General features: G+C 33.5%; 2 protein-coding genes across 3 annotated transcripts; one reads left to right on the top strand and one right to left on the bottom strand.

The window, feature by feature from the left end:
- The first annotated feature begins 9,500 nt into the window (after positions 1 to 9,500).
- Positions 9,501 to 20,029, top strand: LOC118058355 (cullin-4). 2 transcript variants are annotated; one of them, XM_035071068.2, is made up of 17 exons: positions 9,503 to 9,846; positions 10,690 to 10,805; positions 10,929 to 11,275; positions 11,793 to 11,973; positions 12,120 to 12,242; positions 12,335 to 12,622; positions 16,575 to 16,700; positions 16,838 to 16,939; positions 17,027 to 17,080; positions 17,881 to 17,987; positions 18,089 to 18,149; positions 18,228 to 18,359; positions 18,488 to 18,625; positions 18,739 to 18,819; positions 19,004 to 19,084; positions 19,199 to 19,279; positions 19,497 to 20,029. In XM_035071068.2, exons 1-17 carry the CDS (start codon positions 9,543 to 9,545, stop codon positions 19,608 to 19,610), a joined length of 2,436 nt encoding a protein of 811 aa, XP_034926959.1. In that variant the 5' UTR covers positions 9,503 to 9,542; the 3' UTR covers positions 19,611 to 20,029. The 2 variants fall into 2 exon arrangements, with proteins under 2 accessions (XP_034926960.1, XP_034926959.1); XM_035071069.2 differs by lacking the exons at positions 19,199 to 19,279; positions 19,497 to 20,029 and adding an exon at positions 18,911 to 18,934 and having other exon boundaries at positions 9,501 to 9,846.
- Positions 20,030 to 21,056: 1,027 nt separating this feature from the next.
- On the bottom strand, positions 21,057 to 21,647 carry LOC118058339 (outer envelope membrane protein 7). The gene has a single exon (XM_035071050.2). The coding sequence runs from the start codon at positions 21,576 to 21,578 to the stop codon at positions 21,399 to 21,401; it is 180 nt and encodes a 59-aa protein (XP_034926941.1). The 5' UTR covers positions 21,579 to 21,647; the 3' UTR covers positions 21,057 to 21,398.
- Between the last annotated feature and the right edge of the window lie 615 nt (positions 21,648 to 22,262).

Below are 22,262 nucleotides of genomic sequence, written 5' to 3'. Positions count from 1 at the left end.
AGGGATAGTATATAATTTGCAAAAAAAAAAAAATTGATAATATTGATGATAATAAAAATGTAGATAAGTTTGGTTTCGTAGCCTCCCTAACCTAAGCAATTAAGCCTGAAGGGGTGTTTTAACACCTGATACCCTAAAGTCAACTGACTTGGGAGCTATTGGCCCAAAGCTTGTTACATGTGTTAAGGAGAAAAGCTTAAGGAAATCAAACATTGCACTATCTACGTATCAGTATTTGCAACCCGAGTTGTTAAGCTCGTACAGGTGTCTCAACACCTAATGCCCTAAGACCAACTGGTCTGGGAGTCATTAGCCTAAAACTCGTTACATGGGTTAAAGATACATTGTGTTTTAAGTTGTATGTGTATATAAATAATAATAAAAAAAAGTAATAATAATAATAATCCCAACCCAAGGAAGTTCACCTTAAACATTTGAACATAATATTGTTTTCTTCCAACAAAAGCCCCATCGTCTATGTTTTCATATATTGAGCACATAAAAAGAAGGTTTATTAATATCTTGTTTACGAAGTATGAAGTAGCAATATAAATTTAATGAGAGTTCGTTTATCTGGATAGATTAATGGAAGTTGAATGATGAATGTCTTGCTTTGTGCAACTACAAATTGTTTCTCTATTTTAACGCTTTAATTACTAGGGACTAGTAATAAGCTGGTTGAGGGGTGTGATTAGTACTTAAAAGTGCATGTTTATCAAGGTTTTATATCATCATTTTGCACTTGAAGTATCAATAACTCCTTAACTAAAGCATGTTTTATAATAACAAGTTTGATACTATAAGATACCTTAATTTATGGTAAATGTTCATCTTAAATGTAGGCCTATCACATAAATAAAAAGATTGAATGATGAGTTTAAGTATTGAAAGTGAAAGGACAAAGAGATGGCCAAACTTAGAAAAGAGATGCTGGTGCAGTCCAAACCGGAACATTGCTCGGTAATTGGATCATATCTAGAGCTCTAGATCTCGGATTTAGGTCCATTTTATATGGATGGAAAGGTAAGACAAAGGCCTACAAATTTTATGGAGCCCAAGATTTAAAAAGGTCATTTTGAAGTCCAAATTGAAGGAACAACTAAGAAGTCTGAAGTTGTCCTACAGCCGAGACACTATTTAGTGTTCAGCCCATATCTTGAGTTCTAGAAGTTCAAATGACCTCATCTTTTTTTTGTTGGAAAGCTGAGAAAATTTCCTAGAACATTCTTGAGGATTCTGGGAAAATTATGATGTTAGCAATGAAGTCTTGTTCAGACAAGAAGATAAGGATTGTCACCAAGTCAAGATGTGGCCACCCACTCATCAATTAGTCAACAAATCAATAGTTCCAAATTTTGGCCTATAAAAGGAGGCACTTACCATGTATTGAGGCATCTTGGTTTCCAGATCAAGATCATGCTCGTGCTTTCTCTCTTTGTATTGCTTATGTTTTGCTTTCATTAATATCAAGTTTATGCACTTCATTTCCTTTCCTTTACTTAGTTAACTTCTTTCTCATTTATGTTCTTATCTTGTTCATTTATGTTTCTTTCTTTCATTATGTTTAGCTAAGTTAATTATGTCAAGGTGAAAAGGGTACACTAATGGTGTAAGAATAAGTATAATATAAAATTAACATGGACCTTAACGTTGGATACTAACATGTTTTATATTTGTTATCTTGTTCACTTTTAATACTTTGCTTGTTAAATGGTTAATCTAGATTTATGTTGTATAACACTTGGTACAACAAATTCTTGAAACTTTCATAGCCCATACTGTATGGTATAACCGACACCGGAGCTATGAAAGGAACTTGATTTGTTGTTAACATAAGTTATAATCATGAATGCCTGCCAACATTTACAAGTATTAGCTTTATTCGAATAAGATAACTAATGTAATCATGTTAACAATTTATAATACAATTGGAACCTCCTTTATGTGTGGTTTCCAATTGAGTAATAAGAGTTTATACTATACTTGTTTGAAGTACCATTAGTGGATCCTTTAACCTTGACATTTGTTTTTATCATTGTTTAATCCTTACATTAATCTTCCAACTCAAAGTTCTCATTAATTTCTTCCTCCTCTTCTTTATTATTGTTATTATTACTATTACTATTATTATTATTATTATCTGTTCATAAACTCAGTATATAGGCTGGAAACCTGTGACCCGATCTTTTAGATCATTCTCAGGTATAACAACGCCACGTACTGAGTATTATTATTATTATTACTATTACTACTACTACTATTTTTATTATTATAATTATTGTTGTTGTTGTTGTTGTTGTTGTTGTGTTGTTATTTATAATTTATACAATTAACCTCTTTGTGATTCGACCCCGGTCTTGTCGGGTTATTTATTACTTCGACACTCCTGCACTTGGGAGAAGACATCAAGCTTTTGGTCGTGTCACATTTCTTGCCACTTCTAATGCATTGATTAATTATAGGAATGGACTAATGAAGCTATCATTTGGAAACATGACATTGGAGATGAATATTTTCAACATTTGCAAGCAACCTGGAGATGATAATGATTTATAGGAAGTGAACTTTATTGAAAAATTAGTTCATGATCAATTTCAAACCACTTTTAGTGAAACTGAGATTGATGAACCTGACGATTTGTAAATGGTCTATTTTCAGGAAGAATCAAAGTCAAAGAATTGAAGACCACAAATTGAAGAATTGTCACCATGATCAATTGAGTCTATACCTTCAAATGTTCAACCACCAAAACTTGATTTGAAGTCGTTACCATTCAATCTTAAATACTCATTTTTGTGAGAAAATGAAACTTTTCTGGTAATAATCTCTTTCAAACTTAATGCACATCAAGAAGGTAAGTTATTACAAACTGTGAAAACGCACAAAAATGCATTAAGATGGACCATAGCTGACATAAAAGGAATTAGTCCTTTGATTTGCACACACAGGATTTATTTGGAGGAAAATGCTAAACCCTCTAGAGAAATGCAATGAAGGCTTAATCTTAATATGAAAGAAGTAGTGAAAAATGAAGTCATTAAGCTTTTAGATAATGGAACCATTTATCCTATTTCTGATAGCAAATGGGTAAGTCCTACCTAAGTTAAACTCAACATCGACCTTAATGTTTAATATTAACAAGTCCTATTTTTTTATCTTACTAATTCTTAATACCTTGCTTGTTAAATGGTTAATCCAGATTTGTGTTGTATAGCACTTTGTACAACAAATGCTTGGCACTCTCATAGCCCAACCGTATGGTATTACCTACACCTGTGCTATGAAAGGAACTTGATTTGTTGTTAACATAAGTTAATATCATGAATTCCTGATAATATTTAAAAGTTTGGTGTTACTTAAATAAGATAATTAATATGATCATGTTAATAATTTATAATGAGCTATTAATAACAGATCATCTGATTGAAACCTTCTTTGTGTGTGGTTTTCAGTTGAATAATAAGAGTTTATATTATACTTGTTTGAAATACCATTAGTGGATCCTCTAACCTTGACATTTTTTTTTATTATTGTTTAATCCTTACATTAATCTTTCATCTCAAAGTTCCCATCAACTTCTTGTTCTTCTTCATTACTACTACTACTACTACTACTACTACTACTACTACTACTAATATTATTACTATTATTATTGTTATTGTTATTGTTGTATTATTATTATTTATAATTTATACAATTAACCTCCCCGTGGTTCGACCTCGGTCTTATCGGGTTATTTATTACTTCGACACTCCTGCACTTGGAAGAAGACATCAATCTTTTGGTCTTGTCAACCACTGTCAACCTTTACCTACAGTAAAGAGCGGGTATAAAGGCTTATAGCATTTAAGTGAAGAAGTACATAATAGAGAATAAATAACACTGTTTAAAATAAATAAAATAGATAGGTGGCCTACGGTTTTTTTTTCAACGTAAAAAACAATACTAGGACAATTTAAATATTTCTAAAAATGAAAATAAATAAAAAAATCAAGATTCGAGTCATTGAGTTGATTGATTTTAATAAGATTGATTTATTTAATAAAATGAATTAAAAAATACAATGATGGTAAATAAACTAAAAAAATGACTGCGAAAAATCTGACCCAAGCCCATCTCGGTTAGCACATCAAATATGCGACTTGATTGTGACACTGGGGTAACTTTGTCAAAAGCAAATTGAATAAAATCATAAAGCTCAATTATCAAATAACTCGATGTTGAAGGGAAATTTAAATGAGGCTTATTTTAACACTAACAATCTTGATTCTGTTATTCCTATTGTGGCCGTTTCTTTGTTGCAAGAGTTTGATGATGTATTCCTGAAGACATCCCTAGTAGATCACCACCATTAAGGGGAATTGAACATCAGATTGACCTTGTACTCGAAGCTTCAATTCCTAATTGTCCAGCCTATAGAAGTAACCCTGAAAATATGAAGAAGCTTCAAAGGCAAGTAGATAAGTTAATGATGAAAGGGTACATTCATGAAAGCTTACCCTTATACCGTGCTAGTATTACTTGTGCCTAAAAAGGATGGAACATATAGGATGTGTATTGACTATCATGTCGTCAACAACATAACAATAAAGTATCGACATCTTATTCCTAGGCTTGATGACATGCTATATGAGTTATATGGATCATATATTTTCTCTAAAATTGACTTGAAGAGTGGGTACCATCAAATTATGATGAAAAAAGGTGATGAGTGAAAAACTGCATTTAAGACTAAACATGGTTTGTATGAATGGTTAGTCATGTCGTTTGGACTTACAAATGCACCTAGTACGTTTATGCGTTTAATGAATCATGTATTGCGTGTGTTTATAGGTAAGTTTGTTGTTGTATATTTTGATGACATTCTGATCTATAGCAATAACTTAAATTCAGCATCTTGATCAATTGTGTAATGTATTTAGTGTATTGTGTAGTGAGCAATTGTATGCTAATCTTAAAAAGTGTACCTTTTGCATGAAGAAAATTGTGTTTTTTAGTTATGTCATAATTGCGTGGGTATTGAGATGAATGAGGAGAAAGTTAATGGCATTTGAGATTGGCCTGCACAAAAATTGGTGAGTAAGGGTAAAAGTTTTCATGGACTTGCTAGTTTTTATAGAAGGTTTGTGAAGGATTTTAGTATTATTGTTGCACCTTCAATTGAAATTGTGAAAAAGTCTGTTGGATTTAAATGGAATGATGAACATGATAAGGCTTTTAATTTGTTGAAAGATAAACTTTGTTCGATGCCTGTTTTAGCTTTGCTAGACTTTACGAGAGCTTTTGAAGTTGAATGTAATGCTTCAGGTATAGATATAGGAGCTGTGTTAATGCAAGATATGAGGCTCATTGCATATTTCAACAAAAAACTTCTTAAATTACTCTACATATAACAAAGAGCTACATGCCTTGGTAAGAACTTTAGAGATGTCGCAGCATTACCTATGGCCAAGGAGTTTATGATACATTCAGATCATGAATTATTGAAGCACTTAAAAGGGCAAGGTAAGTTGAGTAGAAGACATGCCAAATGGGTTGAATTTATTGAAACCTTTTTGTATGTGATCATGTATAAGCAAGGAAAAGAAAACATTATGGTTGATGCACTTTCGAGCATGTATGTTTTTTTTATCTACTTTAGATGCTAGATTTCTAGGATTTGAACACATAAAAGAATTATACAAGGATGATAGTGATTTGCTAGTGTTTACAATGCTTGCAAAACTTTGGCTTTTGGGAAGTTCTATAGAATTGATGGATATTTGTTTAAAGAGAGTCATTCGTGTGTTCCATTAAGTTCTAAGCATGAATTGCTTATACGAGAAGCACATGGGGGCAGGTTGATGGAGTATTTTGGTGCTGTTAAGACTTTGGATGTGTTGCATGAGCATTTTTATTGGCTTAAAATGAAAAACTATATGCAACGCATATATGATAAATGCATAACTTGTAGAAAAGCAAAGTCTAGGACTCAACCATATGGCTTGTATATCCCTTTGCCTATACCTAAGGAACCATAAGTAGACATTTCGATGGACTTCATCTTATATTTACCTAGGTCAAAACAGGGTATGGATTCAATTTTTGTAGTTATTGATAGGTTTTCAAAGATGACACATTTTATTCCATGTCATAAAACTGATGATGTAACTTACATTGTTGATTTGTTCTTTAGGGAGATAGTATGGCTTCACAGGGTCCTCTAAGAGCATTGTTTTTTATAGAGATGTTAAGTTCCTTAGTTATATTTGGAAGGTGTTATGCGGCAAATTGAGTACTAAATTGTTGTTTTCAATTACTTGTCACCCCCAAGCAAATGGAGAAACTGAAGTAGTTAATAGAACCTTAACACAAGCTATCATTCAAAAGAACTTAAAGAATTGGAAAGATTGTTTGCCATTTGTAAAGTTTGCATATAATCATAGTATGTATTATACTACTGAATTTTCACCATTTAAAATTGTTTATGGATTTAACCTTTTAACTCCCATGGATTTGATTCATTTGTCTGTTAATGAAAGGGTTAGTTGGAATGATAATCGTAAAGCACAGGTGATGAAGACATTCCATTCGAGCGTGCAACAACAGATTGAAAAGAAGAACCATGTATATGTAACCAAAGCCAAAAGGGGCGCAAACATATTGTCTTTCAACCCCATGATTAGGTTTGGGTGTATATGCGCAAGAAGAGATTTTCGGCCCATAGGAAATCAAAGCTAGAGCCACGAGGAGATGTGCCATTTCAAATCCTTAAGAGGATCAATGACAAAGCTTATAAACTTGATTTGCCAAGTGAGTATGGTGTTAGTACTACCTTTAATATTTCTGATCTTACTTTGTTTGATGTAGGTGATGATTCGAGTTCGAATCCTTTTAAAAAGAGAGGGGATGATGAGAATCAGCCTAACACCAAGCGTAATCATGCTAACGACCCATTAGAGATGCCAATTACAAGAGTTAGGGAAAATAAGCTTAAAGAAACATTGAATGAGCTTGTATAGAACATATGAAGCAAGATGGACATAGAGGAGCTTGAGACATCTAAGGAGCATGAAGAACAACCTCTAATTCATCTAATATAGGTCCAAGAAGAGCCCAATTTGTGTGGAACAAGGGCCTGATGTATCTGCCCCTATACCAGCCTTGTTAGGCTTGTTTTTCCTAATGATAAAAGGATAGAAAGTCAACAATTTATTTTCTTAAACAATCAAGGAAGTTTCGGTAGATCTAATTCCTAAAGAGGGAAGAATTATGTAATGATTTTCCTATCCTAAGAAGGAAAGTAATTAAATCAGCAACAAATAGGGAGAATTGTTTTCTTATTTGTCCAAGTTAAACAAGGAAATCCAAGCTAATCAAATACCTAAAGGGGCGATAGCATAAATTTTTCAAATTAGATTTCTCCTAGCTTATACAAGACTTCTAAAGGGCAGTAAATTTGATCCTATCATATTTAGGATATTAAATTCAGATTTATTATTGTTATTATTATTTTCTTCTTAGTTTAGGGTTTTATTTATATTATTTGAGTTTAATTGTAAGTATGCCTCATATAAATCTACATAAAGGGTTCATTAAGGTTTGTTTCAGTCTAAAGTCAGTATAAATAAAGGCATAACTAGACATGTAAAGGTCACACAATTTTCATATCAATAAACTTCTTTTTTCCTGTGTTGGTTAGATAATCTCCTTTCCTTGGTTCTCTAAAGAGTTGAAAAACAACTTATCGAAGAACAATTGACTTCATGGCATCATCCTTATACTTCTCGTTCGTGAATCAATATTTGTTGGGTGGGGGTTTCCATTTTCAATAGTGTTGGTATCTAGATACAAGTTATCTTTGTGTCACACTTTTATCAAACTTAATTTACTTGACTTTCTGGGAATTGACGTCTTTACGTGTGGGTTTTCAAGAGGTTTGCATCACCCAATATTGAAGGACAACATAACTTGGATTATTTTCAAAATTAGTGAAAAAATCCAACAAAAAGTAAATAAAAAATAACTGAGCCTAATCTCCAATTAAATAAATGTTAAAGGATGAAACTGAAAAAACTTGAACTTTGAAAAAAGAAAAACAAAACCAAGCAAACGTAGGTGAATTTCTTAAACCTAGATTAATCTAAAAAACTCCCAACTTGTGAAATCCTAGACCTAGACTAATCATGAAGCTCAATTCCTAATTAATTTATTGTTGAAGAAAGAAACCAGAAAAAAATATTAATTTAAAATTTTTCCAAGGTAAATAAATAGCAATAAAATAATAATAATCAAATCTGATAAGAAAAAACCGAACGAGGATGAAATAGTAAAAAAAAATCAATTTTAAAAATTATCTTAAATAAAATAAATAATAATAAAAAGAATGAGTAGGTTTATGAGAACCAAATCTGAGATGTGAAAAAAAATTAAAGGAGGATGAAATTGAAAATTTTCTAATTTTATAAATTATTTCATATAAAACAAACAGTAATTAAAAAAATATATATACAATTTAAAGAAAAAAACAAATTGAAGGATTGCTATAAGAATTTGAAAGGCTAGGTATGAAAATCAAGAACGAGATTAGAAAAAAAAAAAAAAAGGAAAAAAGGTTGATAACACCAAACTAAAATTTGGTTGAACATACACACCACTTAAAAGTAGAGGGGCCACAAAGAGTATTTAGATGCCACCATTGAGAGTATATTTGGCAGTATAGTAGCGGTTGCTTTTCAAATAATTTTTTATGCTGAAATGTATGTCAATGATTTTTTTTATTTTTTAAAAATTATTTTTGACATCAGAACATCAAAACGATCCCAAACATACAAATCATATTAAATTTTAATAAAAAAAAATTGAATTTTTTTGGAACGCGGTGCGCGTTCCTAAACAGTGTCTGAATGAAGCATTTGGTCACTATTAACCATACGAGTGTAACATATTTTTTTAATAATATTTTTCTGATAAATTATCAAATAGCCTTAAGTGAACATGTGTTTTTCTAAAAAAAAAAAAAAAAGAAAAAGATGAAAATGCTCTTAAACACCATGAAATTTTGGTATCAAAAGGCAACTCAATCATTTCATTGTGCTTAAGAAATTCAAGGGACAACATAGCCTCTTCACGTAATTTTTTTTCTTCCAAGGGTAATTAAATCTTTATATCGTGCTAAAAAATGTAAGAAAGTTAATTTATCCAAATCAATTCAATAATGATAAGAATGAGAAAATAATATTATATAAGAAGTGGAGTCTTGGGCTTTTTTTGTATTTTTTTTTAAATTTAAATTTAAATTTTAATATTGTAATGACAGTTTAGGCAAGAAGCATGGTTAAAAAAACAAAATGTAAAATAAAAAATTTACTCATTAGAAGCAGCAAATAAGTAGGAAAACAGAAGAGCTACAGTAAAAAACAATACACATACTAGCACCAAGGGTAAAATAAAAATGAGTTACCGAGAGGATGTCTTTATCAAAGCTCTCTATTTTCTTTCTCAAATCTTCATTTTAATACGATGCCCTCTTAATAACACACACAGATCACTTTATTTTGTTAATGTCTCTCCCCACCAAACGCTCAGCCACAGCCACCACTAGCACCGCCGGTACTTCCACCTCTAATACTTACCCTCCAATGAAGAAGGCCAAGTGCCAGGCCGCCTCCGCCTGCTCACCTCTCGACTACAACAAAAACGGCCTCCATCACTCCGATGACGTCGTCTTCGATCCTTCCTCCATGTCTCTCGACGACGATCCCAAGCTCGTCGACTACCGCCCTCCTCCCGCCGCCGCTAATTTGTCTCGCAAAAAAGCTACTCTTCCACAGCCCGCCAAGAAGCTCGTCATCAAGCTCGTCAAGGGTAACTTCTAACAACTTCTCAATCATGGGTTTTGCTTATATATTACAAAATTAATGTGGGTTTTTGGTGTGATTAACATGATGGGTTGTGCAGTATAGATTTTTTTTTTTGGATATTGGGATCTCGTTGCTACTTAGCTTAACATGTTGGTGTGATTTCATCTTAGGAGTGAACTGAGCTATTGATTTCAGTGTTTTGATTATTATAAATACAAATTTTATGAGAAAAACGTATGATAACTTTCAATTTTTGATCTGGGAAATTGCTTGCAGTTCTGTTACACCTCGTAGCTTCTTTTGGGCTTTCGTTTTTCAGAATTTGTTATCTATTCAATTTGCTGCTAAGTATTTACACCTTGTTTACATGAATTCTTCATAATAATTCTATGTTCTTCAATGTTAGTTTCTATATATACTATCCAAAAGCTTGGAAATAGCTATGATTGTATTTCGTTCGATTATGTCTTTCTAACATCTCTTCTGTTTCTCATTAACTTAGCACTTCCTATTAAAACTTTTTCTTGAGCCCAAACTCTTCAAGGTCAATTGCAACACCTCATTATCGTGCATGATGATGGGGCAAGTGCTTTGGTACACCGTGGAATGAATGAATTCTTAGGGAATGATTTGTAAACATTAATACAGTAGATTCTAGTTGATGAATTGGTGTTTCATTCTTCATTAATGAGCTATGTTCTTATGCTTCCAATTTTGTTATGACTATGAATGAATTGAATCCATTGAATTTAGTAGTAGCAGTGAATCTAGATTATGAAATTACAGTTCCTTGTAAAAATTTAGCCAGATATGTTTCACCTTTAACTGATTATTGTGTTTACTGAAGCTAAACCAACTCTGCCCACAAATTTCGAGGAGGATACATGGGCTAAGCTGCAGTCAGCCATTAAGGCTATATTCTTGAAACAACCAGCTCCTTGTGACTTAGAGAAGCTTTATCAGGTATGACTGCTACAATTTATTTCTCATTGTTTCATCCTATCCTTGTTTCAACTCAACACAGTAATTTTTATACTCTGATGTGTTTTTGGTTGATTTTGGGATGAACCATGACGTTGTCATTAGGCTGTCAATGATCTGTGCCTGCATAAGATGGGGGGGAATCTTTATCTACGAATTGAAAAGGAGTGTGAAGCACATATATCTGCAGCCTTACAATCCTTAGTTGGTCAAAGCCCAGATTTGGAGGTTTTCTTAAAACTGGTTGCAACATGCTGGAAGGATCTCTGTGACCAGATGTTGATGATCCGTGGCATAGCCTTGTATCTGGACAGAACATATGTGAAACAAACCCCAAATGTGCGTTCATTGTGGGACATGGGCTTGCAGCTTTTCCGCAAGCATCTTTCTTTGTGTCCTGAAGTTGAGCACAAAACTGTCACTGGCATCTTACGAATGATTGAGAGGGAAAGGTACTTCTGTAAACTAAAATATTTAGTCTAGCATATGTTTCAGATTTCTTGTTTTCTGTCAATGGGTTTCACATCTATCCTGGCAACTTCTGTGTACTGTATGTGTATTTGTTCTTTAAATTTCTTTCAAAACTATTTCTACAAATGACATAGGTGCTAATAAGAGTTGAGTTTGATGAACTCGTATCAATACTTGACTGGAACACAGACTACTTGCAAGTTGTAACATGAAGACATGCTTTTATTCTCCAATTTGATTATTAAACATGTAGTGACAAAGAATTAATTGCCAATAAATGAAAACTAAATATCTGCAAACCTTGGAAGTAAATCATTCCACTCCCTTTCCCACAGATTGGAAAAAGGAAACTTGTTTCTAGGATATAGGAGATCAATTTATGGAGTGGTCACAAATCTTGCAATTGAGAACTTTGTGACATTAAATTATTGGAGTATTTTAAAGTATTATAGTTTACTTCTTGGACACTTCATAGAGATCCTTTTTCTGTGATTGCAGATTAGGTGAATCAGCTGATAGATCTCTCCTTGACCATCTCTTGAAGATGTTCACTTCACTAGGAATTTATGCAGAAAGTTTTGAAAGACCTTTCCTTGAGTGCACATCTGAATTCTATGCTGCTGAAGGCATGAAATACATGCAGCAATCAGATGTTCCAGATTACTTGAAGCATGTGGAGGTGCCTTTTGTTTTTCCTCTGATATTATACAGGATTAAAGTGGAATATGAAAATCACTTTTGCTTTTATCTGCAGCTTTTATTTTAGTTCTTTTACTTAATATTTGTTTACCCCTGGAACATTTGGTGGGTTACATGTTCCTGCAGTCAAGATTGAATGAAGAACAAGATCGATGTAATATTTACGTTGATGCAAGCACTAAAAAGCCACTAATAGCAACTGCAGAAACGCAGCTACTTGAACGCCATATATCCGCGATTCTTGATAAGGTGCAAATGCCCTTTAGTTATACATAGCTTCCTTCAAAAGTGCAATCTATTTTCATTGCTTGAATAATCATTTGTTTCTCTCTTCTGTCCAGGGGTTCATGATGCTGATGGATGGACATCGGATTAAGGACCTTCAGACAATGTACTCATTGTTTTTAAGGGTCAATGCCCTTGAGTCATTAAGGCAGGCCCTTAGCATGTACATCAGAAGAACTGGGCAGGGCATTGTCATGGATGAAGAGAAGGACAAAGATATGGTTTCCTCCCTGTTAGAATTTAAGGCTTCTCTTGATTCAATATGGGAAGAAAGCTTCTCCAAGAATGAAGGATTTTGCATCACCATAAAGGATGCATTTGAGCATCTAATTAATCTTCGCCAGGTTAGTCTGTTGCTCTGTTGGTCTGATCTTAATTGGTTGCAAAATTTTATCGTATTCAACAAGCTTATCACCTGTGTGCTGCATGAGATTACTACAAAATGTTTGCAATAACTATAAAGGTTCTTGAAAATTTTCTAAGAGAATAGAGAAAAAAATGAAATACTTTTTCACATACAATTTACAGTAAATTCTGATAATCAAACCCCACAAAATGTTGAGTTCAAATCTTTACAAGTTTTCACCGTTGTCATGTTGAAAGAAAATGGAAAGACAATAAAATAAAAGGTAAACGAGGAGTTAGAGTAAACAACAATCAAATGAACAGCGACACTTGCCTTTTAGAAATACTAAAGTGGAGATAAAAATATGAATGAAATTTTCCTGCAAATGATAGGTATTTTCAACCTTTTGCTCCATACTTATGTCTGCTGATTATGCATTGATCTTTTGTTTTTGTTAAAAAGTAATTAGTGGTACCTAAAAAGTTAATGCTGGTAAGAGGAAAAAAGAGCTATTGAACTTTTCCATGAAGTGTTTTCTTAAAACACTTTAAATGCCATAAAGGCAGGCTTAAACGTAATTGTTAAAGAAATGTCACCAAATGACTCTTAGTTTGCAGATCTGGTGAGGCTAAGGTAAAACTTTTCTGGGCTTCAGACATGTCTGAAGTATTTTAATTGTTAAATTTGCAGCATACATACTGACATATCCGAAGTGGTTAATGGTAGAATTTGCAATATAAATGGACAATATTAGAGTGGTGAAAGTTAGATTAATTTAGCTTTAAATTTAATGCAGTGATTTGCATTTGCAGTGCTATTCAACAAAATGGCACATCTTTTATTGATAGGATCAGACTACTGTTCAATCAAAATTGATATTGGGATCATATTCTAGTTTTCTACCAAAAGTAACACATTAAGAAAATGTCCTGTGGTACAATTTATCATGCAATATCTTTCCTGAGAAAATCGTAGTGTGGGATTCTCCTGGTAATTTGATGGAGAGAAAAAGTAGTTTGGTTGCTATTGCTCTCAGCTTCTTGTAGCCACTTTTGTGTCTTAAAAGTATAGAGCTTTGAATAATAGAAGAAAAGCACCTATACCTAGCAAGATTATGTGAACACCTAAAATTGGTGTCATTTTATTTCTATCTTACCATACATAAAAAATGGAAAAGATTCTTCAAGAGTCTTGGGTCCTAGAAGTGCATGATAAATAACATTAAAGCCCAATATTGCAGAGGAAATTATGTGAAGCACACCTGATTCAAAGTATAGAAAAGGTACATATAACTTCCATGCCATGACCCACCCTCCAACCTAGAGTAGCTAGTGGGGATGTAAAATTAATCCTTGTTCATACATTGGCTTCTCCAGTATGAAATGGGCACTGGTTAAGGTGATCTGTCTTGAAAAAAAAAAAAAAAACATTAACCTCTTATAAAGGAATTGCTTTGTTTTTGGATCAAAGTAAGGTACCTGTGTTCAACCAAAAACAAAGGAACTTGTAGTCAAGTCTATCAAGTAAAAATATAATTTTTTAAAACTGCAGTAGTTAGTTACCTAACATTGCTTCTACTAGTGCTACTTTCATTTCAAACTGTAGCTCAGTAGCTGCAGCTGCACATCAATACTGAACAGGTGTTACAACTGCTTATTTATTGGTTAAGCTATGTCATAAATATCACTGTGTCAGGTAAGTGCTAAGGGCTCTTGGAGCCTAGTTGTACACTTGAGCAAAGCAAGGCACATGCCTATAATACCTAATATATGATGGTTTTTCTCTTCTCTCTCTCTTTAATTTTTTTTTTTGGGGGTGGGGGAATCATAAATCGAATCTTTCCTCTGCTTACAAAATATCCTCCGTAAAACTTGTGTGGCCATAAGAATGTGGCTGAAAAGTCTTAGTTTTTATCTTGGTAGAAACCACTGTAGATCATAACTAATATCACCTAAACTTCTAAATATCATTCACATAACCCTATAAAACTTGATATGAAAAAGAAATAGATGAATCTTCATCTAGCAAGTGTTATTTTTTTTTATTTTTTTCCCGGTGCTTTTTGAGCAGACCCTTGTTCCTTGTTTATGGTGCCTCCCCTAGGGTTTGAAAAGTGTTTTAGTTTTGTGCTTAGCACCTAAGGTGCACCTTTAACAGCACTAGGGCTAGGTTATGGGAAAATATAGAATTTCCAGGTTTTGATTTTGACCAAGGGGCTCTCAAAATAAAGTGATCGGGTTATAAAAAAGCTATGGGTTAGAGACAAAATTGGGTCTTGCATGAAGCAAATATTTATCAGTGTCAGAAATTCCATTGGAGATGTTATGTATATTTTATTAGTTCAGAGAGAACAAGTTACAGTTGCCCAGTTGCCCAAGTCACTTATAATTTCATCAAATTGTTGTGTGGTTTTTTAAGTAGTAAGCCAAATGGGTCATCAGTCTTCTTACATGTGTGTTTACATTTCTTTCTTTAACTAATAAAATAAAATGTTCTTGTCTATTGTGTATTTCTTCCGAGTGTTTTTCCTATGCTTGTTCTTATGGAAAGGAATGATCTCTTGCTCTGTAATGTCCTTCCAGCATTTCTAATTAGGAATGAAAGAGACAAAGTTTCCTATAAGTTTTTCTGTATGTTTTTTAATCCCTTGGGAAAGCCTCCCTGATGCATAGCTCCCATATCGATGCTAGAGGATATGCATACATAATTCATCATTGAATTTGGATATATACCTAAATACTGTGCAGAAAAAAAGAAAAAGAAATAAAGAAACACTAAACTGTTTGGGTTAAGTGCTTGGTCCTTGTTATTTTCATCCTCATCCATGAATCTTTGTTACTATTTATGGCATTCTTTTCTTTGGGGAGAAGGGGAGGTGGAGAGGAGGACAAAGCTGTCTGATTTCCTTATTGTGGGAGATTACGTATTCAATAAATTGAGTTTTTTGAGTTCTACAATTTACATGTTTAATGATCAGCCAAGCATATCAGCCAAGCATATCGCATTGGAAGAATATTCATTTTGCTGTGTAGTAATCACAAGATAGCCATGGAAAAAAACATTCGTCAAGTGTTTTCTTTAACTTGTTTTATTTTTTTTGCTTAAATCAGCTTTAAGTTTCTTTTGTGAGATAAAATATCTTTAAGCATGATAAGGACAGTGCTATTTTCACACCTATTTGGGCCCAAGCTTGTGACAAGGCTAGGCAGCTGCTAAGTCGATGACCAACTGAAAAAATCCTCCTCGGCATTAGGTTGTAATTTGAAAAGAATTTTATGATGTATCTGTTGGAATTTACAGAAATGGGTATTTAGGCAATAATAGATTATTAGTGGGGTGATCATTGGGCTCTTGAAGATTACCGTTCTTTTCCCTTTTTTTTTTCCTCTTAATGCTCTTCTTCTTCTTTGTTCTGGTTCATATTATTAGATGTTTTGTGTATTTGCAAAAACCCCAGTAATGATATTCCATGTGACTTGTATTCTTTCGGTGTAAGGAGGTCGCACGCTTTCCCTCTGCTTTTATGATCATTAATTGACGTCAGAAAATACTAGTGATTTCTTATGGTTTGCCATAGGACTAAAATATAAAGTTATATGATGCAACGTGTTGATTCCATTTGGAAGACATCAGAAATAACACAACCTCACACCCATGCCAAAACAAATGTATATCATTCTTGAGGGTGCTTTCTATGTTGTTTTTTCACTAGTTTCTGGTGATAGTTGATTTCGTCATGGGAATACAATTTAATCTTGTACGTCTCTGTTTATTGGTGAAAGATTTTGGTGCACACATGATATCTAATAGTTTGTCAACCGTAGATGATGAAATCCCATAAATTGTTGTTTTTCATTGTTCTATGAGTTTTTATTAGTTGGCCGTCAATACTCATTCTATAGTGTTGTTTTTAACTTCCTAAATATCTAATTTTGTTCTCCATTTGATAGAACCGTCCTGCTGAGCTGATTGCAAAGTTTTTGGACGAGAAGCTTCGTGCTGGGAATAAGGGTACTTCCGAGGAAGAGTTGGAGGGTACACTTGATAAAGTTTTGGTTTTATTCAGGTTTATTCAGGTAATCTTATGTGTTAAAGAAGTCAGTATTTTCACTACTAGCTCACCAGGTTTTTCCATACTATCATATTTTTGGTGTTGTACAAAACAAAATGATGCTGAGATACATGCATCTTCATTTTCTTTTGTTTTATGAAGGGTAAGGATGTCTTTGAAGCATTTTATAAGAAGGATCTTGCAAAAAGACTGCTGTTGGGAAAAAGTGCTTCTATTGATGCAGAGAAGTCTATGATATCTAAGGTTAAGCACAACAACTTTTACGAGTAAATGTTTTCTGAGTCCTGTTCTTCTATCAATGAAATCAATATGTTTGTGTTGTCATTGCAGCTGAAAACTGAATGTGGTAGCCAGTTTACAAACAAGCTTGAAGGAATGTTTAAGGTCTGCACTTTTTATACAAGTTCATCAACGACTTGTCTTTGTTCTACTTTTCTCACTGTAACTTCTAATTGGAGGATGGTAATTTATTGTTATAAAACATAAATTTTGTGAAGCTCTCATGCCCCTGGCAATGCTTTCATGCCAAATACACTAACAGAGGTGGCAATATTAATTGGATGAAGCTCAGATTAACACGGAGAAACTTTATATTCCTCTCACCCATTTTCAGTTTTCCCACATGACATAAGTGCATGTGCTACTTTTGCCTCCAACTCCCAATCCCTCCAACATTGCATGCATGTGCACCTAAAATAGAAATAATTATAAAGATAAAAAGTAAATGTAAACTTTTGATTCTCAATGTTTGTAAACACATTTTTTGACCGCTGAATGTGTGGTTTATATATACATAATATAACATGTCTGTTGAAATGGTTCTTGATTGGACTCCATGAGTGACACAGGGTTGTGTCATTTCTTGAAGGTAGTTGAAATGTTAGGAGAAATTAAAGTTTGAACTCAGTAACGTGAATGTACAATGATAAAATTGTTTCCCTGAGGAAAACAAAATGCATATTCTTGATGCTGGTTTCATACATGGATTTTTTTTTATTGAATTTTATTTTTGGGAAGTAACCATTGCTTTGAATTTCTTAGATTTAGAATTGAGGTTCTATATGCCATTGTATCTATTCAATCCTAATAACCTCTTTCTTTCATTTAGTAACTTCATATGGATTACCAGTGATGAAGATGGCTACATTTTTATCGTTTTCTTTGTCTTGGTGGTGCTTTTTCAGGATATTGAACTATCAAAGGAGATAAATGAGTCCTTCAGACAATCATCTCAGGCCAGGACAAAACTTCCATCAGGGATTGAAATGAGTGTACATGTTTTAACCACTGGGTTGGTTTTGGATCCTTTTTGTTTGTATTTGATGTAAAATTTGTATATTTAGTTCCTTAATTCCTACAGAAATTTAATTTATTTGGTTGGCTGGACTGCAGGTACTGGCCCACATATCCACCCATGGATGTTAGGCTTCCTCATGAGCTGAATGTTTATCAGGTATTTTGCAAAAGACCTGATGTTTCTCCCACATCTACAGCCACTAAAATATTGAATAAACAATTTCCTTATATATAGGATATATTCAAAGAATTCTACTTAAGCAAGTATAGTGGAAGGCGCTTAATGTGGCAAAACTCATTGGGTCATTGTGTATTGAAAGCCGAGTTTCCAAAAGGTAAAAAGGAGCTGGCAGTTTCTCTATTTCAGGTTGGTCTTTTTCAGTTTTCAATGCATTGCCCTTTACATTGTCTCTTACTGTTCATTTGTTTTTATGGAAGCAACTTGCGTAAGCGGCCATGTTCTAATTGTTTACCATCTCATGCCTTCTACTCCAGACTGTCGTTCTGATGCTGTTTAATGATGCCCAAAAGCTTAGTTTTCAAGATATCAAAGACTCTACTGGCATAGAAGACAAGGAGCTTAGAAGAACTTTGCAGTCTCTGGCATGTGGAAAAGTTCGGGTTCTGCAAAAGGTAGGCAATGATTAACTGCATCGCGTGTGAGATCTTACAAATGCTGATAAAATTGTTAAATGTTGGGTTTTGCTCATCCCTTTTTTCCTTGTTATAAAATTTATGGTTTACAGCTGCCCAAAGGGAGGGATGTGGAGGAGGATGATTCCTTTGTGTTCAATGAAGGATTTACAGCTCCACTCTATCGAATAAAGGTATCAGTTTCATACCTATCTACAGTCAAAATAGCTTTTTTTTTTCCTACTTGAATGAGCATGGCTAATGCGAAGAGTTGACCTTGTGCAGTAAAGTGCTTTTATAATTATTAAGGTACTTCCATGCTTTTTCTTTGCCAGTTGTATTTTGGATCATGGAGGTAACACTTGTTTTGGGATGCAGGTCAATGCAATCCAGATGAAGGAAACTGTAGAAGAGAACACAAGCACCACTGAGAGAGTATTTCAGGATCGTCAATATCAGGTTAACCTTCACTTAAGTTCCATTTTTATTAAAATCAGTTTCTTGTAATGAAAATTCAACAAAGACATGAAATTGCTGGATGTAATATTTGTGATATTGCCTAATATGTAACAGGTCGATGCTGCGATTGTTCGGATAATGAAGACAAGGAAAGTGCTGAGTCACACGCTTCTTATAACTGAACTATTCCAGCAGGTAAATCTGCTTCATTTTATTTTTCTTGAGTAGGGATGAATCCAGACTTTGTGGGTTACTGATCATCTCTTCGTTTTACTTTATGAAATGTCTCACCCAAATGTACTGTGATTGGTCACTTTGGTAGATGAGTGAAATTGGGAGGCAAACTTCCAGTTCTGAAACTTTATTGCTGGATATTGATATTGATGAAACAAATATTTTATGTTGCAAACAGCTGAAGTTTCCTATAAAGCCGGCTGATTTGAAGAAAAGGATAGAAAGCCTTATCGACAGGGAATACCTGGAGCGAGACAAGAACAACCCTCAGATATACAATTACTTGGCCTAACACACTGTCACACCAATTGTGTCCTTGTAATTGGCACGGGAAACTTCTGTCCCACCCAAGAGGCAGGTGTTCCATCGTGGCCAGATTAATGTACAGTATGTAGTTGTTTATTTTTGCTGCAAGCAACACTGTAGTTGTAAAGCGTATTCTGCCTCAGTCCATTACTTTCTCTGCTGTTATATGTTCTCTGAGTCGCCTGAGATAAAGGGGGGAATTTGATTCAAAAGAAAAGGGGAAATTAAGCTCCGCTCCCAGGAGTGGCTTATGCGAGAGACGGGAGAGGTGAGAAAAGCAAACTGGCATTTTCACCAGCCATAATAAGAATGATGGAGCTTTAATAGGACTGGGGATGATGCATGTTTACTTGCACCTCGAACTTTACGATCGATGTTCAAATCGAGCTCATAGCTTTTTTCTTATTCAACGGCTGTTGTTGCATTGGAAGGCATAGTTCTCATGTTGCCCTTTGTTCTGATTTTACTACTTTGGTTCCTTTATTTTCATCTTAAATTTTATAGGTAACTTCACCCGAATAAATCCTATTATCAATAGTCCCAAACCTTGTACAATGGTTACTGATCGATTCAATCTAATTAATTTGCACATTTTATTCCTCGGAAAGGCTCGAAGCAAGCTCAACTGGTAATGAGATGAGATGTAATTTAAAGTTTGTTTGAGAATATGGTATAAATTGTGTTTTTTTAAATTTTTAATTTTTTTGGTTTGAAATGAAATTAATTTTTATGTTTTTATATTGTTTTGATGTGTTGATGTTAAAAATAATTTTTTTTATTTTGATTTATTTCCAAACAAAAAATATTTTAAACTATCATCTTATAACAATCTCAAACACACCCTCAATATCTATGGCATTGAATATAATGAAATTAACTGGGTTTTTATTTATGCAGAAAATTAAGTTTAAAAAAAAAGATGGACGTAAGATATCTGCCGATTTTAGGCCCTCCGAACGTTAAATTTCTAACATGAAAGGCCTAGCCATAGCACCATACAGAATGAACAGTTTCCATTATCTTCTAGGTTTTGTGAGCTTGCTTGGAATTGACATGATTGATCATGTTTTAGTTTGTTCATTGAGGAAAAATTCCAATTCTTATGGCCATCCACGAATATGTCTTCCTTCTATAGTGTGTTAAGGTGTTCAAGTTGAGTGATAAATTAAGTAGATGGTGCTTGGATTACAAGAGTCGAACGCGAAATATCAGAGGTGTTTCGGTATGATTTTCTCGACTAAATCTTCTTCAGCAAGCAGAACTAAATTTTAATTTTCTTCAACATGTCCCACTTGTAGATTTGATCTAAAATCTTCTTTGAAGCAAATATGCTTCTTTTACTGGTAGTTTTACAACAACTGTACAGCAAAGCAAATAGCACGGATATTATATTTATTTAAAAAAAAAAAATATATATATATATATATATATATATATTAAAATAATATTTTTTTATTAAAATTTATCTTTTACATTAATATCCAAACATTCTAAAATCACTGAAAAACACAACAATCTACGATTACTAATAAAATTAATTTAACACAAAAAAAGCTTCAAATTACTCGGGCACACCACAATACCAAACTGGATCAGAGAGTCAGTCCCGTAGAAAAAGCCGAAAAGAAAGACAAAAATATTTTCAAATAACGGCAATCCAAGAAAAGACTTTTGAAACTAAGAATCAGACAGCCTTGATTGCTGGTTTTGCTGCTGAAGAAACCGAGGCGATGGAGGAATCAAGGTCGGCCGTGGATTCGGTTGTTGTTGGAGATCAGTTTGGTGAGTTAATTGGGACGCGAATCTCATCATCGTCAGGGTCATAATCAGGATTGAGAGATCGATCGATGGCTTCACGGCCCTTGTTGAGGCATGGCTTGCAAGCAATCTCTATTGCTATCCAACCCAGAACCACTCCTGCTATTGCTATCAATGCACTTGTCACTGCAGCCATTGATTTTCTCTGCTCCTGTCCTGCCCACTTTTCTTCTCTCTCTCCACAATTTCTTGCCGGAGAGAGGATATATATATATATATATATAATTTTTACCTGCTGTTCTTCTGATTGGGTTTTGCCGTTACTGTATAGATGGCACGTGTTTTGCCGTGGATTGATTAATTTTTTTTGTAATATAAAATTTTTTTCGAAGTGTTGTAATTATATTTTAAAAAATAAAAATAATAAATTCCATGACACCGTAAAAAGAAAAATAAAAAAAAAAATTGTTAATGGTGCAAAACCAAGTGAGGTTATCAACAATTATAAGTAGGATCATGTGGATATAATAATTTAATAAAAAATAAAACAAAATTTAATTTAAAAAAAATTTAATTTTGAAGGATAAAATAAAAAAGAATAAAAAAAGCAACTTCAAAAAAACCCTAAGTCACCCAGATAAACCTTCTGCCTAGATTATGAAATAAAAATAACCTGATTAAAAAGAAAATAACGAAGCTTTTTTTTTAAAACGAACAACTTCAAATGATGCAATTTAAAAAAAAAAAAATATCAATCCTTGTAAATTTTTTAAATTCATAACCTTAGTTACTGACTAATTTGGAAGCATCATATTTTGAAAGCAACTATTTTAAAACCTAGCTCGACCTGACGGGTTGACTCGTGACCCTTATCTTAGAT

This window comes from Populus alba, chromosome 11 (assembly GCF_005239225.2).
Source record: "Populus alba chromosome 11, ASM523922v2, whole genome shotgun sequence".
Taxonomy (NCBI): domain Eukaryota; kingdom Viridiplantae; phylum Streptophyta; class Magnoliopsida; order Malpighiales; family Salicaceae; genus Populus; species Populus alba.
The sequence above is the reverse complement of the archived record's forward strand: the minus strand, read 5'-3'. Positions and strand labels throughout refer to the sequence as shown.

Excerpts from the sequence above, each read along its gene's own strand:
- LOC118058355 (XM_035071068.2), top strand. The coding sequence starts at position 9,543 with ATGTCTCTCCCCACCAAACGCTCAGCCACAGCCACCACTAGCACCGCC. Across the intron at positions 12,243-12,334 it reads TATCCGCGATTCTTGATAAG|GGGTTCATGATGCTGATGGA; the intron begins GTGCAAATGCCC and ends TCTTCTGTCCAG. Across the intron at positions 18,626-18,738 it reads AAGTTCGGGTTCTGCAAAAG|CTGCCCAAAGGGAGGGATGT; the intron begins GTAGGCAATGAT and ends TATGGTTTACAG.
- LOC118058339 (XM_035071050.2), bottom strand. The coding sequence starts at position 21,578 with ATGGCTGCAGTGACAAGTGCATTGATAGCAATAGCAGGAGTGGTTCTG.